The following is an 18,152-nucleotide window of genomic DNA, read 5'->3' as shown; positions in this document are numbered from 1 at the left end:
GGAGGAACAGCTGAGGCTCCCTCTGTCAGGCCTCACTACCCAGCAGTCTGGCACAGATGTGCTTCTGAAGAGCTTTGCAACTTGTCCTTATTATGTTCTATGTTTGATTTGATGAAAGAATTTTTAATGAAAGACCTTTTCTGTACTGTAACTGAGCTCCTAATCTTATCTGAAAGCAGAGCACAATCCCTTCAGAAATGGCATTTGAATAACAGCCTATTTGCATTTCCCGCACCGCGGTGTCACTCGCAGGAACAGCTCTTTATTTAGGGGAAGACAATCAGCAGATTTCTCTGAGTTAAAAGTACATCAGTGATGCCATGTGGAGTAGGTATGAGAAACAAACTGTCTCACTTTCCAGCTGAGCAAACAAGACCTTCCTTGGTCCCAAAAAAACAAGAAGTGAGCTTTTCCTTAGAAAGCACCTGAGACTTTGTGTAGGTTTTCCATGACATCCCTGGTAGATCTTTTCATTTACAGTTGGTTGGAAGGAGACCAAGCCCCAGCCTGATGGGTGCCTGTTGACCTGAATTCTGATGGACAGGGCCAAATACCCAGTGTTGGATTAACCTAAAACCAGCATCCAGAATTTGGATGGGGCTACGTGGAGCGCTTAATACAAAAAAATATTTGATGGTGATCTGTGGTTCCCACTCCAAAAATGATGGGCAATGCAAAGAGAGACCAGTTTGCTGCCTGTTCTGTGCAGAACTGATGGTGTTGAGCAGCAGAGCCACGGCATGAGTTGGTTGATGGTTTGTTGGGGCACACAAAGTCCTACATCTCTGCTTTGAAGAGGAAAACTTTCCCCTGCCACTGGTAATGCTCTTCTTGTTGCAAACACGAGTTACATCTTGTAGAAGCCTGTGAAGTTCATGCAGTGAAAACTGGGCTGAGCTCAGATCGACTCTGTCCTTCACTAGGCGAGTGAGGACTGGACCCTGCCCCACACTTCCCCAGCTGGAGCTGAGAGGAATGAATTGCATCCATTGACAAGGTGAGAAGTGTGTCATGTTTTTGCTTGCCCTGTGCAAGAAATATCCTAATTTAAACCACCACTGTCTTCTCAGCTTCTGCTCCTTCCTCTGCCTCCTTGCACAGATGTGCATCTCTAGAGAGAAGGCGCTATCCATTTTGGTCCTGTCAGCTCCTCTCCCCCCCTCGTGCTTTGTGCTTGTGTCTCTTTGTACTAATTCACTCTTCCCTGAGAAGACCTCCATTACCAGAGTAATAGGTACTATTGAATCAGCCTTTGATGTGACGAGCAGTGGATTTTTGCAGTCAACGTGTCAATTTAAGCTGTGGCTGTCATGCTAAAAATAAAAGATCAATTCCCTCTTCCTGGAGAAGAAATTAAGGAAAAAACCTTTTCATGTTTTGAACCGAGTGTGTAAGGCTGAAGAGGGTGAAGATGGAGATGAGGATGTCTCCTGAGAGGAGTAAATTTGTCAGTTTAGCAAATTAGAGAGAGTATGCTTACACCTTTTAAGTAGTCAGGTACCAAAATAATGTCACTGAGTATGCAGGGCTGGGGTGGGGTTGTTCTCCCTGCTAAGCAGAGCCATGGATTTTGACAGATTATTCACACAAGAGGCCCAGAGAATCATCTGGCCGAGGACAATTTCTCTGTTTGTCTGATTTTACAGTGTGTTGCTGCAAACCTGTTCAGCATTTTCCTTTCTCTTTGTACCCTGGTGTCCGGGGTGCTCGGTGGGACCCCCTTAGTCCCTTTGTGGTGGCACCTCTGGGGCCTGTGTGGTGCCAACCGCGCTGGGCCTGCAAGGCCTCGGTGCTGCTTCACTCGGTGCTGTGACGTGTAGGAGGGGATCTGATGAATTATTCAGCAATATTAAGCGCCCTGCGAGGAATGATCAGCAGCTGTGGGTATGTAAGGTGAAAGCAGAGGATTTCAGACGTTTAGGTGTTCAGGATGCTGTGCCTGGGGACGTTGTGGGGGGTGACACGTCCCTGTGGCACCTCAGTGCAGTGCTGTGCCCATGCCCCCTGACGAAAATAACTGCTCTTTGTAGCCCACTTTGTGCTTTCTGCCAGAAAGGGGAAGAAACGGGGGACAACCACCCCAATGGAGCCAAGCTGTGGCCAAAAGCTGTCTTCTGTCTGGACCCCATGGAGGGGGCTGGAGGCAGCACCCTGCCCTCCTCCTGGGAGCTCGTGCCCCGTGTGCCCCCCCACCAGGCTGTACTTGTGCTATCTCCCTGACAAGCTCACAAAAGAAGCCCAAGGAACCAGCCAGCCAAGCAGATAAGGAAACAGATGTTGTAGAGCGCAAAGGTCAAATAAATACAGACAGCTCAGGAAATAGGCATTGCAAAATGATGCAAAGCTGAATAGGTGAAAAGAAAGGCTTCTTTGAACGGAATTACAACGGGGAATCTCTTTTCTGCAGAGGAAAAAAAAAAATATTCCGGTGAATTCAAGGCAACAAAGAGAAGAAAGGGCTTTACATTTACCAAACTGCAAGATATTCTGCCAGGCCTGTGGACTGGAAAAAAAATTTGACAAACTGCAGTGGGTAGGACTTACGTGTACCAGACTAGGTGACTGCTGACCTGGGACTTGCCTTGCTCCCCATTTCCGAGTGATTTAACTTATTTCTAGCCTATTAAGAAAGAGACAAGTCTCTAATTAAAATACATTTAATTCCAGCCTCATTAGCCTGGATCATGTTTTGGTGTTCTCGTACCACCAGCAGAGACGGGACTTGTACTTATTGTCATTAAAAATGCAGAATGCCACCAGGTGGTCTCTCTCTGGTACAGGCAGTGACTTATGCCACTGCATTTGTCACACAGATGGCCACAAAATCACATCCCAGATCCATTCTAATGACTTCCGCAGCCCTAACAGCCATCCCAAGTGGGACTGGGGACAAGGGGGATTCGCTAAATGCCTGAGTCCTTCTTGCAGCTCGTGCCCTGGCGATGCTCAGGTCTGCTCCCACCAAACCCCACTGCTTGGTGTTTCCCACATCGTTGCATTGTGGCAATAAGAATCATGAACCATGCAGCTCTTGTCCCTCAGTTATCCATCTATGTCTGTGTCTTGGAATGGTGAAGTGTGCACGCTGAACAAAAAGGAACACTGCAGAGGTAAAACACAAAGGGAGATTAAAGACACCTACATTTGCTATTTAAATCCCATTAAACATCAATTATGATCATCCTGATAAAGACAGGGCAGCATTTGAACAGCCGCTGGTCTTGGTTTTGTAAAATGCTGAACACGGTTCCTTCAGTGCTTTTCTAGACAAGTTTACAAAGACGCTATCACTGTCCCTTAGTCACAGCTGAAACTTAAATCTCAGCATATATGGATTACAGGGTGGAAATGTGCTGGTGCTGGGGGGGCAGGATGAGATTTGTTTCCAAAGAGCCAGGAAATGCAGAGCTGGAGGTTCCCAAAACAGCAGCTCTGCTACAGCCCCCAGCCAGAGTCTGGCAATGGATTTCGTAGTCAAACACAGCATGGCAAAGCTAATCAGGACTTGCTAATTCCCATGAAGTCATACGCTTCAGATTCACTTCAGACTTGCATTTTCCTGGAATAACTCAGCAATAACACTATGTTTACAAATGGACTCTTGGTTTATCTGCTGAGACCACAGTTTGTCTTCCTCTTGTGGTCACTGCAACCTTTCCTCTCCCACCGCTTGCAGTGGAGCCCCTGCCCACTCCTGCCCCCAGGACTAGTCATCCACTGGGCTTTGCATACTGATGGATTTTCAAAGCAAACCAAACAATATTTGCTTCTGCAAGGCCACTTTGCAAGCAGATTTTATTGGACCACATCCTGCATAAAAACAGAAATCCAATCTCATACCCATTGTCATGTGCCTATTATTTTTCTTCTCATCATTGCTTTTTCAATTCTTCTCCATGTGTAATTCTCCTTCAGCAACATCATTCAAAACTTCATAGAATTCAAATATCGCTGCTTTTACACTTGTATCTGCAGTGATATGTTTCCTTATCTTGGATCTCTATTTAATATCTTGTTTTCCTGGGCTGACAGCTGTATTCTTTGAGCTGTGAATATTGCCATTCAGGAATAAAGACGTTTTCTTGCCCTGTGGTTCTGTATGAGGTCCTTTGCTGATATCTCACTGAACATCTGAAGTCTCCACAGCATCCAGAGCTGCTTTTGGCTAAAAGACAGACAGCCCTGCTGGATTATTCACATTATTCACTCCTGTGCTGTATTTCCATGTCCTGCAGGGGCTGGGACAGCTTTTGTGGACTGGGCTGAGGTGGCTCCAGTCCCTGTGCCTTTTCCTGCAGGGGTCCAGCTCAGACCATGGCAGGCTGGGTGCCACACAACATCTTTTCTTCACTGCGGGCTCTGACAAAGCTGATGCCTTGTATTTTAGCTGGGTTTCTGGGAACTGGCAGCTCAAGGTATTGAAAACCTGTGTCACTAAACCCCTGGCTGAGCTAGTCTGTGGGATTTGGGGTTGCTGTGGTGGCTGTCTCCTGGTTCTTGAGATAACTGATTGTTAATGAGCATCCCAGCAGAGTACCTGGGCTGCCCTGGGGCTCTGTCCTCAGCCTCCAGCAATGTCCTAGGTGCCCACACCAGCCTTGGGACCACCCCAGCAGGGGGATTTTTTTGTGACCCCCCACTGGCTGCAGGCTGTGACCCTGCAGGCACCAATAATAAAAAAAAAAAACAAAACACTGCGGTAGCAAACTCTAGGTGTTGCAGGGGTGGCATTTTGGGGAGAAATTCACAAAGACTGAGCTGTTCCTCTCCAGCTTAATATTTGTGATGAACCACATGGGGGGAAACGGTGCCCCAGAGCTGACTGCCACCAGCGTGCGCTGCGGCAGCCAAGGGGCTGAGCGTGTTTGTGCACACGTGTGGGGACAGATGGGCGAGTGGCAAGGGGAATCCCTCTGCTTCCTCAAGCAGAGATTGCTTGTATTGTCCTTTTCTGTACATAGCAGGTAACAAATGAAGCAGCTGGCGTGCATCTTAACCAGCCAGAGATCCGGAGGCAGGGGGAGAAGGAAAAGCGCAGCCAGTCCAAAAGATGCTTTGAAAGGGAGAAAACCTTGCTGCCAGGCTTCCTTCCAAGAGCAAATTCTCTCTCTCTTTCTCTCCCTTTTGGTGCTGTGTTATTCCTCCATGGCCAGGAGGCTGCAGGCATTTCAGATCTCTTCTTCAAGCCCATGTTTCAAAAAAAGGGCCTGCAGAATGTTTGCTTCTCAGGCTCAGCAAATGGGAAGTGCACAATGCAGCCGTCTCTAAGCCTCTCTTCTCCTGTCTCGGGGAGAAAGGAATTTGCCAAGCCCTAGAGCCTGACTCACTCGCTGTGTGAGCATGAATTAACCAGGAATGTTCGAGAATTATTCCTGAATAATTCATGAACCTGAATTAATCATGCATTTTCATGAATTATTCATGAATAACTCATGGAAATGCAAGGTTTATTCATGCTCCAAAAAATCCAAGGCTTTTTCTCTTCTCTTCTGCTTTCTCTCCCTGTAAGAAACAGACCTGAAACAAGCTAAGGAAAAAATATATATATGTATACGGAAAAATAACAGGAAAAATAATGCTGAAACAAAACAATCAAGAAAAAAAGAAAGCAAAGGGGCTTTTTTTTCCTTTTTTTTTTTTTTTTCTTCCTTCTTTTTGTAATGCAGTGGGGACAGCAGGTGGGAGCTTTCTAAGCCAGACAAAGGAGACCTGAGAAGGAACTGTGGTGAAGGGACAAGCCCAAGGCAAAGGACTGTCCGGCCACCTCCTCTCCTGGAGCAGGCAGCTGAGATCTGCATAGCCAGGAGACATTTTGCAAGACTCAACACCTGGAGCAGTGCTAACCAGGCAAGGACGAGCTCTGTTGCTATCAGGATTTTGATCTCTCTCTCTCTCTTTCTCTCTTTCTCTGTTTGTGCATTTGTGTAGTTTTGTTGTGTTCGGTCAGGGAAACGAGCACCTGGTAAGTAGGGCAGGAAGGAGCAGCAGAGGAGTGAAGATCAGTGCTTTTTGCTTTAAATGCTACGGAAAGGAAAACACCTGTAGGGAGATTTGGGGGGTTGGGGTTGTTTGCTGTGTAGAATACAGGAGCTCTTGAAAACAGCTGTGTTTTGGGGAGGGAGAAGTCTCAGCTTTCAGTATATCCCACTCTGCTTGGTCTCTGTCCCCTTCCTGGGGCTACGCAGAGGGCTGGATGCAGCCGCCTGCTGCAGAGCATCCAACCTCCGTGGCTGGCAGGGGGACGTGGGGAGCAAGCCGTCGGCGCATGGCGAGCTGCTGTATGGTGCTGCCTTATAAAAATAAATGGCACGGCGTGTCTCGGTCAGGGGAAAACGATTGGAGCGAGCCAGATGTGAGTCTGTGCCAGCAGGGCAGGCTGGCGGGTTCAGGGAGTGTTACAGCTCCTGCAAGCAGCTTTGCTGCGGCTGCTGGATGGTGGAAGGGGGAAGGAGAAGGAGAAAGTTGTGCAGGGCGAACCGAACCTCCCAGGTGAGGGGAATCATGGCCAGGCTCAACTTTAATGGGGATATGGATGCAAAATGAGAGATGGCAATAAATTGGGGCATAGCTGCCTGTCTGGCCAGTTTGTCCCTGCTCCACCACTCCTCTCCCTGCCCCAGCTCCCTGCCATTGGCATCGGGCACTGCAGACATCCTCTGTGCACTGCCTGGCACAGGGGCTCAGCCCCAGTCCCCAGAACCCTTCTGCCAAACGCTGCCACAAAGCGGAGCAGGACGGGCTGAGGGATGCTCTGCCAGAGCCCTTAGGAGCTTGGGCGGCTGGTCCCTGCCTGGTTTTGTGCTCATCTGTGATGTGTGGGATGAAACCTGGAAAGAAATCCTCACTGAGCCTGGTCCTCACCTGCTCCTGTGGCTTGGGAGGGTTTGAAAGCTATTTGGCTGTCTTCAATGTCTCCTTTGCTGCTCCGTGCCTCAGTTTCCCTTTGTGTGAAACAGAGGTAAACTGGTGTCCTCCTTATCAAAGCAGTTTGACATTTCTGAAAATAGCTTTACAGGCAAAGGGAAGAGCATTTCCTGGAACACACCTGGGTCTTTTTGAGTCTTTTCCCTGTCCTGCCCTGATATTGCACAGATCTGGTCCCCCTCTGCAGCAAATTGCTGTAGCCCCGTTGATGTTGATTGAGCCGTGCTGGTTCATGCTGGCAGAGGAACCAGCTTGTGCATGCTTCGTGGCTTGTCCAGGGTCTGCCCAACACATTCCAAGTTTGAGCAGCCCCTGCCTGACCCCAGCTGACACCATGAGTAGCTGGAGTCCTTCAAATTCAACTGAGGGACAATAAAAGCTTGTGGGGCTGTGCCCCAGTCAGGACAACCCCACAGGGGAAGGATTTAGGACAAGACAAGCACAGCAGGGGAGGGATGGGGAAAGAGGAACAACAGGTAGAAAAGATGAAAGAGGAAATATTTTGTACCTATGGGGCTCGCAGCCTCAGGCAGAGCCCCCTTTATGAATTTCTCCCGAGCACGAAGCCGTGCTGTGATGCTTCTCCTCCTGCTCTAGGTGGGCAGCCCCGATGTCATCCAAGCTCTACGTCCTCATCAGCTGGCCCGACGGCAGCCGTGTCATCAACATCGAGAACATCAAGGAGCCCCGCAAGCCCTTCCACCTCTACACGGTGGGCGAGCAGGTGCTGGCCCGCTGCCCCGGCTTCAGCGGGCTCTACTGGGGCATGGTGGAGGGCATCAGCGGTGAGTGAGGGTCCCGTCCTCGGAGGCTGAGACTTGGGGCTGCTCAGGAGGGCACAAGGTCGGTGCTGAAAGGTCCTCTCCTCTCTTCCTGCAGAGCACAAAGATGTCCTGGAGAAGAAGCTGCAGGAAGACAGACAGCTCCTGGGGACGTTAAGTGAGTAGTGTCCTGGCTTTTGGAGCTTTTAGTACAGCGGGATGATGGGTTTGGGGTGAAAGGAGTTGAAGATGGCACCTTTCTACCTTCCCTGGGGCTTTCTCGGTGGGGAGCTGCTCTGTGTGGTGCTGTCCCATCACAAATTTCCCAGCCCTACCATCAGGGTGAGCAGCGGCGAGCGGGAGGTGGGGGATGCCCAGCACTGACCCCAAATTGCACATCTTGAGTGTCCACTTTGCTTTCAGAAGATGAACCGGCCAACCACAGCATGATGCCACCCCAGGCAAAAAAATCCAGGAAAACCTTCCCAAAATGGACCCCGGGGAATGCCTCCAGGAAATACGGGGACCGGAGTTACCCCAGCAAGCCGCTGCTGCGGGCAGCCGAGGCCAGCCTGCCTGGTGATGTTGGCAGCTCCTCCATCATCAAGGAGAGACGTGCCCTGGGGCCACCCCACCCAGCCAGTGCCTTCACCCCCCCGGCCCCTTTCGTCACCCTTGCTGTGCCAGGGACATCCCAGGGTGAAGAGGACAGGGCTGGCACTGCTACCAGAGGTAAATGGGGCTGTAAATGAGGACCTTGACTCCTAGCCATCTCCTGCTGTTGGGCTGGGAACCTGTGTGGCTGCCAGGACACCTCCGCTTTGCTCCAGGTCTACAAGGGGCAGAGATGACATTTTCTGTTCCTTTTCACCCGTGAGATCTTCAGGAGGGTTGTCTACAAGGAGGTGCATGTGCAACAGCATATGGGATCTGCTCTGCCAGACACCAACTCTTCCTCCTGGGCTAGCAGCTCTTTCCCTGTCAGCCAAGAAACCAATCCAGCCTGCCTGAATACCTGTGACATCCAAAAGTCCCGTCCCTTGATTAGCCAAGTCTTCTAAGGCTTGCCTCTTTGTTTGCCTGCTTTTCCATCCACCAGTGCATGTGCTAAGCAGTTCTAGAAATGCACGGGTGCATTCTCTACGTGCTGACTAACAGCAGGGTCCAGAGACACACTGGTTCCTCCTGCCTTGCCCACTGTTTGTTTTTTGTTTTTTTTTGGTTGAAAGCACAAGCAGCCCTCGAGACACCACCTTTTCTAAAAACAAAATCCCCGTTGTTCAGTCCTGGAAAGCAGGTTTGGGTCATTCTGGTTATGCAAAGAGAACCATGCGTTGCCGTGCAATTCGGCATGAGTGCTAAGATAATTTGTCCTGGAGACAAAGGGATTCAGGTGCTGGCCTGGTCAACAGCAGGCTTGTTCATTTTGTCCCCCATTCCTGCCTCTAGATTACGTTGCCCTGGCAATGAAGAGGAAGTCAGATGGCATCTTGTCCCAGTGCCAGCAACACGTCTGTCTGAACAGGTAACACCTGGCGGCACGGTGAGGACCCCGACTGTCTCGTGCCATATAAAATCATTTCATGCGATGTTTTGGGTTTGCTGTAAGTGAAACCAGAGTTGATTTTGCTGCCAGCCCTTAAATTCCAGATAATTCTCAGCAGGAATGAATGCAACAGGAACGTGGAGCTGGTGGCAGTGCTTCTTAGCTTGCTTGTTTCTTCCAGCTGTGAAGAACGAAAGCTGGATGCTTTGCAAGAGACGGATGACTTTGAGAGAGTTCAGAAAAAATTCGGTCCTGGTGAAATGGAAAGGTAATTAGCAAAAGGAGGCACTTGTTCTTAACTGTATTTCCCTCACTACAGAAATGAACACTGAGACCACAGCTGGGTGACAAAACGGTGCAATTTTAGAGCCAAGAGCTGCTGAATCTCAATGTAATCAGAGCCAGGTGTTTCTGATTGTAGGGCTCAGCACTAGAGATGCAGGAAGGCTCTAAAACAGTGCAGAAACCACAAAGCTCTTGCCTATAACCATCAAAATGCCACCTATCGTGTCTGAACATGGTTGCGTGTTGCTTGCTTTATTGTCCATTACTTTAACGACAAGTACCCAGTGATGAAGTAGCTACTAGGGACAGTTTTAATGCAAAGAAACATGTGCCAAAAATCATGTTATGGCACTGGTATTGTCATTTCTTGTGTTTCCATTGTTTTCTACCATGGATAAGTGCCCCCTGGGGCTTACTGGCCTTGTATCTTCCTTAAAACTGAAAAGAAAATTGGCCATCAAAGCCACCAGGCATGCATGATGAGGTGGGGTTGAGAGTTGAATGTTTCTGAGCCTCTGGAAAGCCTTGACCATGTCATTTTTTGCTCATCACCCAGGCATTCTGGCAGAAACCTTGTCCTGGGCTCACTTGCAGGACGCACATCAGCACTGCTTGGGTTTAGCAAGAGCCATGGGGCTGTCTTCCCTCTGCCCGTCTTATCCTCTGGCTTTAATTTTTCAGGGAGAAGGTAGAGCAGCTGGAGAGGATGGTCTTGGACCTGCAGCAGGACGTCCTCTCTCTGAAGAAGAAGGTGCAGCGGCTGGAATCCCTCTCCTTCCAGGAGGAGCCCCACCGGCCGCCCTGCGAGGTGGTGGAGCTCTTCAACGGCTACACCAAGGAACAGCTCAAAGAGGCCATCCGTTTCGACCAGAAAATCAGCACGGCCTGCAAGACTCTGCTCTACAAGCTCTTCACCTCCGATTACATCCAGAGCCACTCCATCACGGGGCGGAGGGGCAACACGTTCCGGGAGGCGAAGCCCATGATGGACGAACGCTGCATCAAAATCATCCGGGTGCTGTTGAAACAGAAGTTCGGCGATCACCTCAGCGACACGGTGATCACGGAGAAGATACAGAACGTGCAGAAAGCCCTGAGGCAGAAGTTTAAGACAGAATGTCTCTGACAGATGGGGGATTGGTGTCTCTGGTCGTGGTGCACCTGAGGAGCTCTCCCAGGGAAGATGTGGCCACAGGGTTACCCTGATTCCCCTGGAGGAACCCTCCCAGCAGATCTGGGTGCTCGGCACAGCACAGACCTTTCCTAAATGTCTGTCTGCATTAATCCGGAGGGAATTTTGCCCAGCTTGGCTAGAGTTCTGCACAGCTGCTAGCACTTTACAAGCCCCTTCCTCTGTGGTCTGTGTGCAAGCCTCAGGGTGCTGTCTGCGTGATGGGCTCCGGAACTTTTGGGTGGACAAACTCAAAAAAGCTTGAGGGTAACAGAAGGGCAGACTCATTAAAGTAATGCCATAAAACCTCCAGAGAAGGATTATTTCATTCCCCTCCCCCTCGCCTCTTGTTTTAATGTGGTTGTATGGAGGAAGTGTTGAAACATTTGCAGTAATGAAATCTGCTGAACAAGAGAAGTCTCCCGTGGAAATTACATGACATGAATTTTCCTTTCAACACTCGATTATCTCCATGGAGAAATCCTGCACATTTTCAGGTGGGGAGGAGGGGGAGAACAAAATTTGTCCCAGTGCAGCTACACCTTTCCACCTTTCCTTCAAAGAGCAGACATGTTATGAATGCAGTCATTATAATTTAAATACAGTATTTATATCTTAGCTAAGAAATTCCAGGTACAATCAGGGTGTTTTTTTTTTTTTCTGTATGAGAGGCTAAGGGGAAGGACTAGAAAAACGTGTTTGTTTGTCTTTTTTTTTTTTTTTTTTTCCTTTCTAAATAGCTTAGAGCTGGAGTTTGGGTCCATTAGAAGTATTTTTAACACTGAAAGAGTAACGTGCTGGCAGCTGTCCACCTAGCAGAAGGGCCGCAAAATACCAACCATTCCCTTTTAAACAGGCTTCTCAGATAAGATTTTTTTAAGTTTAATTTTGAAATTATTGAGGAAAGGAAACATCACTGGCTTTGAGGTAATCAAAACATTTGGTTTAATTCATATGTTTTGCAATGTTTTCAAGTAATTACTTTCTTTAAAATCACAGGAGAAATAATAGTGAAAAATGGATGTACTGAAAAACACAGAGCTACTTTGGAAAAGCAAAAAGAAGTGTGTGATTTTCAGAGCTTTCCTCCCTGCCCCCTTATTTCTAATTGAAAAACAAAACCATTAAGTAGGGTTAGCACCGTGCAGCATGTTGAATTTGGTGGCAGATACGCCTGCCAATGTTTTTGGCGCTGTTTCCATCAGATGTGTTCAACACTCATGCCAGACTGCTGTAGCCAGGAACTGAAGATATTCCTTCTGTTTTCCCAGTGCAAAATGCAGAAGGTTTTTTGTTTGTTTGTTTTTTTGTTTTTTTTTTGTTTTTATTTATTTTTTTGTGCTCAGAGAAGAACCCTTGGGATGCTTTGGATGGGAAAGCTGGAGGGAAGGCTACAAAGGCTCAATTCTGTTGTGCTGGCTTTGGTAGCAGCCCCTGGGGCTTTGCAGACCTTCCCTGCAGGATCGATTTCCAGTTTCCCCAGCTGCACCCCGGCAGTGGGATGTGATGGTGGGGATGCTGCCTTGGACCACCTCTTCCTCCTCCAAGCCACTTCCCTGGGCACTTGTTTCACCTTCATCCAGCCTCCTGGCTCTTCATCATATCCACCTCAAAGCTGCAGCCTCACAAATACCATTTATTGAACCATGCTGCTGCCTTCCTCCCCAGCGAGCCCCCTCAACGAGCTGCAGATCATTAATGCACGAGGAGGGAGAAGCAGACTGCAGGGAAGGGCTTGCTGCAGGTACCGACGGCTCCTGAGACAAGTCTTTAATCAGCTCCCCTGGAAGCAGCCGAGCCAGGCGACCTTTCTGCTTGCAAGGCCCTTTGGTGGCTCCCTGGGAGGTGAACTTCACAGCCTGATGCCCTCGCTGATGCTCAGCCAAAGCTCCCCAAAATCAGGGCTGGCAGCACGGGCTGGTGGCTGCTCCCTGACTCCGTGCAGCAGCCTCAGCACAAAGGAGCTGATGCTCAAATGGACCCTTCCAGGCAATAAACCTTGTCCTTAGCCGCTTTCAAAGGCTTTGATATGGCAGAGAGCGCTGAAGAAAGGCTACACAGGTGGCTTTTCGTTAAACCTCAATTTTAAGGTATTTGTGAAGTGGAGGCAGCGTTTGCAGGCTAATTGGGAGCACTCGCAGACACCGATGATCAAGCAGCACCACGAGGAAGCCGGTGCTCACAACTCCCTGAACTCCAGCTCCGGCTAATCGGCCTCGAGAGAGAAGATCAGAGCACGGGGATGTGACATCCCTTCAGGGATGAAGGGGTCAGGGAAGATGGAAGAGGAGGAGGAGGGTTTATGCCAGAGCCACTCCACCTGGGGATGTTCAAAGCCCGTCTCTCTGAATGACAAAGGGCAGGCTGACTGAATTGTGTTAACCTCTCACTTCTAAAAGAATCGCTGGCAGAAGCTGGACAGGTCTTTCTGCTGAGATGAATTGTGTGGGTGGAACCGTAGCATCCCATTAAAATCAGCGCTCCCCTCCTGTTCTGGGCGCTCCAGGGGCAGCAGGGCGCAGGCAGGGAAAGCTGGGCTCAAAACGCAGGCTGGGCTTCAAGGGAATTTTGCAGTTGGTGCAGAAACAAAAAGGAATGGGATTTGTCCACCTCTGCAAAATACACAGCAGGTCTGAACCGTCCAGTTCTCTTTCCCTTCAGCAGGACGCAGAGGTCCTGCTCCTTTGCTGCTTGCTCCCAGAGCAAACCCAGGTGGGCATCAGCAAGGCAAGAGCAGCCAGGAGAGATGCTGCTGCTGAGAGCTCACAAGGGAAAAAAAAAAAAAAAAGACAAACAGCCAAAACAAGAGGGAAATTCTCTGGTGCTCAATCCCGTTTATTTCAATTTCATCTCCTTGACTCTGCCCGGGGGATTCCAGCGTCCAGCACAGGCAGATTTTAATTTGCCCATTTCTGGGCTCATAAGAAACACACACCGCTAAATCTCTCAATATCTGCGCTGTGTGAATCCCCTGGAAAATGTAACACAGTTTATTGAAATCACGCAAACTGCGAGTATCGGTTAAAGGAATAATGTTTAAACATAACTAAATCCTTTCCTGGTTTTCAATCAAGTGTTACAGAAGCTGGCTGCAGTTCCAGGAGGCCCAGGCAGCTTGCTCAATGCACTTGGAAAAATCTTCTGGTGCAGAATTGGAGGTGGAAATGTTTTGTGTTTGTGGCTTCATCTGGTTCGAGAGGCTCCATCACCCGGCCCGAGGAACTGGGACGTGTCCTGGGGATACCTCAGCTGCAGGGCCAGTGGGATACAAAATGCCAGACCTTGGTCTTGGAACTGTCACATCCTAGTGGCATTCAGCACACAAACAGTGTCACAGGATTTTACTTATTTATTTATTCTGTTTCTCTTTATCTTATATGGCTTTTAAAACAAGTGAAAGACAGGAAATGCACGTAGAGCTGTGCCCCCCCAGCTATACGTGTATATGACATTAGCACTTTTGAAATATTTTTCAAATCACTTTTGAAAAGTGACTTTTCAAGTTACTTTTCATTGTTTTGAACTTTTCTTGAAAGCATAACTGCGTGTTTTGGAGAGTGTAGCCACAAACCTGGTAGGTGTGCAACTACATCAGATTTTATAACTTTCATCTCTCTGCTTCAGTCATATACTCATTACACATGATTTTTACCAGTATTTCTCTGTCTGCAGTACATGATTACATTATTCAGCCTCATCTCTCTCTATCTCCTCCATCTATTCAGAGTCAAATGGAGCTGGGGAGATCATTATTAAAACACAGAAAGCACAGAAATAAAATTAACCATAGCACCAGTTCTCTGTGTGCTGAATACACCGAGGAAATAAAAAGGTCTTCGACGTCTAATAAAATCTGGATATGAATTACTTCATAAGAGCTTAAATGAATTATATTCAGAGGCCAAAAAGAGCTCAGTGCCCTCCGACTGCGGGATGACAGCTCTCGTTGCCTTGGCGTGCAGCGCATGGAAAGATGCCATAAAATCTTCAGAGCCAGGTACCGTCTTCTGCTCAGATGTTTCAGGAGTGCAGACATCACTTCGGTCCTTGCCCAAGTGCCTGGATGCAGGAGGAAGGATCCTGCAGAGGAGCGGTGGCATCTCAACCCTGTGCTTACCCCACTCCCTTCCTCCTGGGGATGATTTGAGGCATGGAAGTGGCTTCTCAGCTTCTTCCCCTCAGTGCAGGAAGAGGGCTGGTGGGACCATGCTCCTGTTATCTTCTTTATGAGGCCCCAGCATTCCCTTGTCAGTGCCTTGCACCTCCCATCCCAGCACATCCCACTCCTCCAGCACCCTCTCTCTGCATCATGCAGCTTGGAGGCACGCTCTCCTTTAATCATTTGTTGTATTGGGTGTTGGGTTTTTTTCTTGTTTGTTTGGCAAAAGGACTTAGCTGGAGCCATGGGAACTGTGTGCCTAGCTCCGAAAGGAAGAAATTAGCACCCCACAAAGCCTACAACTGCATGGGGTTTATTGACAGCTCCTCGTAAATACAAGCAGCATAGCCCAGAGAGTCAAGTGTGCGAGGGAAGAGGAGGCTGCAGAAGCAACGCACTCCTGCTAACGAATAATCGTTAAACTCTTATGATCCGAAGGAGACAGGAGTTTATTATTATTACCATTAATTCTAGGAGTACCATGCCCAGAGATTCAGAAGGTGGAGATGGATGAGTTCGTGACCTACATATTACAGGCCAGAATTTATCCCGGTAATATGAGAAAATCAATCATTTCTTAAGTGAGAGAACTGATAAAATCACTGACTTCAGTGGAGCAACATCATCGCTATTATATTTTCAATACGTTCACTGGAAAGGTGCTGGGGAAGGGTCAAGCCCCTCTTCTTTATGTCTTAAGTGTACGAGTTTGTCCTGTTTCTAGGAGACAGGGGTGATGTTTTCATCAATCCTGCATCCTTGCCTTCATTTGCAGGCAGGATTTCCCAGCAAAGCCAGCTGCAAAAGGTCTTTGCAGAGCATGTTTCCTAATTCTTGGGCCAAACCAAAAAGTCGTTGGGTTTGCATTTTCTGGAAGCCCTGCCTCTCTGTTCAGCCTGTCCCTGCGTTGCTTGCCTCAGCCTGGCATCGCTGTATTCATGACACTTCCAATGAGACCATCGGGGTGAAAAATGAAATCAGCCAGTTTAATGAGTTGTTTTGGTAGAGGAATTTTACAGCTTATTGTAATCTTGCCATTAATTTGAGTAATTCCTATTTGTATAATATACACTGCTGGTTTCATTTATACTCCAAGGAGTGCACAAGGAGCTTGTGTTTTCAGGAGGGAAAACCATCCCCGTGAGACCCCGCAGCACCAGGGACAGACCTGCTTTCTGGTGTATGATTTGAAAGCTGAGAATGTCTGTCCTGTGCTTTTTCCCCCCCCCCCCGTGTTGTGTACAGGCCATAACTCACCCTTCTGGGCTTGCTGGATTCAGAGGGCTGCATTTACAAGGTCACTCAGGAGCCAGAAGTACAGACCTGAGCAAGGGGAGAAATGCCAAAGCACAGATCCACAGCAGGTGCCTAGCAGCACCTGCAAAGCTCGCTCAGCATCTGGCTTTACTGTTTTACTCCCAAATGCTCTTGAACACCCCTTGGATTTGGCGAAGTCCATATTGCTAATAGAAGAAAATGGTAATTTGCAGACTCCGATGGTTTGCCCATTTTTATCCGGAATCTGCAGCAGGTTGAGATCTGGTCCCATGCTCATTAAGCGAGCACAGAGGGTAAGGAGGAGTGGAGAAGAAACAATCAATAGGGAGCAACCTTGTTTGCAGACAGTGCTGGGGCGAAGGTTTATTTCTGCCTCTGCAGAAGGAGGCTGGTGCTCCGAAGGGCTCAGGAGTAACATGAAATAGGTGCTGAGCTCAGCAGCTACCCGTGAATTTTGGCTGTGGCTCCTGAAGCGTGCTTGCAGGACCCGTGCAAAGGCAGGTGATGCCAATGTTAGCAGCGTTAAACATCTTCACTTTAACTGAATTTGATGCCTGGGCCAAGGGAGCAATTCCAAGCTGTATCTACCCGCTGTTCTCTTTAGAAATAGCCCACTAACCCTGCCTGCCCTTGCGAGACTGTACCGTAAATCTGCAGTCATCTGTGGTGACAAATGGCCTGAAAAGTGGGGAAGAAGGGAACCCATGCTCTTCTGTGAGAAGAAAGATAAGTTAATTTTTGATTAGGGAAGACAGCAAATGGAGGCATTTCCAGTTGCACGGACATTATCCTGCCATTTCTTATTAAAATTAAATGCCTAACAGTTCCAGTTACCATAAATTAGCTGCAGAATATGTTTTATTGTGTTTTGTGGTCTCTGGGGCTTACATGCCAGAAACTTGTAAAGAGAATAAATACGTAGAAGGGAAGCCTCCATTTAGGCTCATTTTGAATTTGTAATGCCTGGTTATTAAGAGTATCACACAGCAAAATGTCACACGTGATACCCATATGGTGCAGCTCCAGCTTCGGAGAGCTCCGTCTTTATGAGTAACAACATGGACAAGTGAACGGGTCCCCAGATGACAAACTGAGACACAACTGAGCACAGATTTTTTTTTTTTTTTTTCCTTTCTGGGGCTGAAAACAGGGGTGATGTTTTTGGGAAGCCACTGAACTGCTATCTCTTCCCACCTCCTCACAGAATGCCAGTGCAAGGTCTGATTTTCATTGCTGAAGTCAGGGCGAGTTTTATTCAATACCTTCAACCTGCAGGAGTTCATCTTCAAATGAAATAAAATAAAATTATGAGAACTCAATTGGATTCAGTTTATAGTCCTTGGATTTCAAACTGAAAATAACGATCCATAGGCAAAATGCAAATACGATTTTTCCTGCATAGTGAAATGAGAGAGGCTGTTGAGAGCCTCATGTTCTTTGCTCGCATTAAAGCTTTGAGTGCAGAAAGTGAATTGGCCAAATTCTGCCTGAAATATGCTGGATGTGTTTTCAGGCATGTAAAGGAGATGAGTAAACCTTCCTCAGCTTGGAACATCCTCCTCCAAACCCTCATGTTTATGTGCTTAAAGCAAAGGCAAGATTTCTTCTGGCTAATCTGTGGGTTTACCCTGTGTACTTGTCATTGAGCAATCCACTTCACCATGGTAAAAGAATCAGAGGTTTCAGCTTTTTCCCCTACCCTAGCCTTCCCTGTCTTGTAGTGTTAATGAGTGATAATGCTTCCAGATTTTTTCACAGGCTATTGCTGCTGAAAATTGCTTTGGTGCACTGGGACTCTTATTCACTGGTATAACAAGAGCTTTCTACAAAGCAGAGGAAGAAAGACCGAGGAAGTGTTGTAACTAGAAATTCTGTGCTGGTCTGACTTTTATCTTGTCTCAGGATCAACTTTTACCCAGTGGCTCCTGTCCCACCTTGCCAGGCATGTGCCAGAGCAGTGGCACATCTCCTTCCCTTGCATGGCGCACAGTGACGCATGTATTCACAAGGCAACAATTCCCACCCAAA

General features: G+C 48.1%; 1 protein-coding gene across 2 annotated transcripts; it reads left to right on the top strand.

Annotated features, from left to right (window-relative positions):
• Window positions 1-5,326: 5,326 nt before the first annotated feature.
• Window positions 5,327-11,099, top strand: LOC137865585 (uncharacterized). 2 transcript variants are annotated; one of them, XM_068700748.1, is made up of 7 exons: window positions 5,327-5,847; window positions 7,522-7,709; window positions 7,804-7,863; window positions 8,112-8,417; window positions 9,135-9,210; window positions 9,413-9,499; window positions 10,198-11,099. In XM_068700748.1, exons 2-7 carry the CDS (start codon window positions 7,535-7,537, stop codon window positions 10,640-10,642), a joined length of 1,149 nt encoding a protein of 382 aa, XP_068556849.1. In that variant the 5' UTR covers window positions 5,327-5,847; window positions 7,522-7,534; the 3' UTR covers window positions 10,643-11,099. The 2 variants fall into 2 exon arrangements, with proteins under 2 accessions (XP_068556849.1, XP_068556848.1); XM_068700747.1 differs by having other exon boundaries at window positions 5,331-5,847; window positions 8,109-8,417.
• Window positions 11,100-18,152: the final 7,053 nt, after the last annotated feature.

The sequence above is a fragment of the Anas acuta genome, chromosome 16 (assembly GCF_963932015.1).
Source record: "Anas acuta chromosome 16, bAnaAcu1.1, whole genome shotgun sequence".
Lineage (NCBI taxonomy): Eukaryota > Metazoa > Chordata > Aves > Anseriformes > Anatidae > Anas > Anas acuta.
The sequence above is the reverse complement of the archived record's forward strand: the minus strand, read 5'-3'. Positions and strand labels throughout refer to the sequence as shown.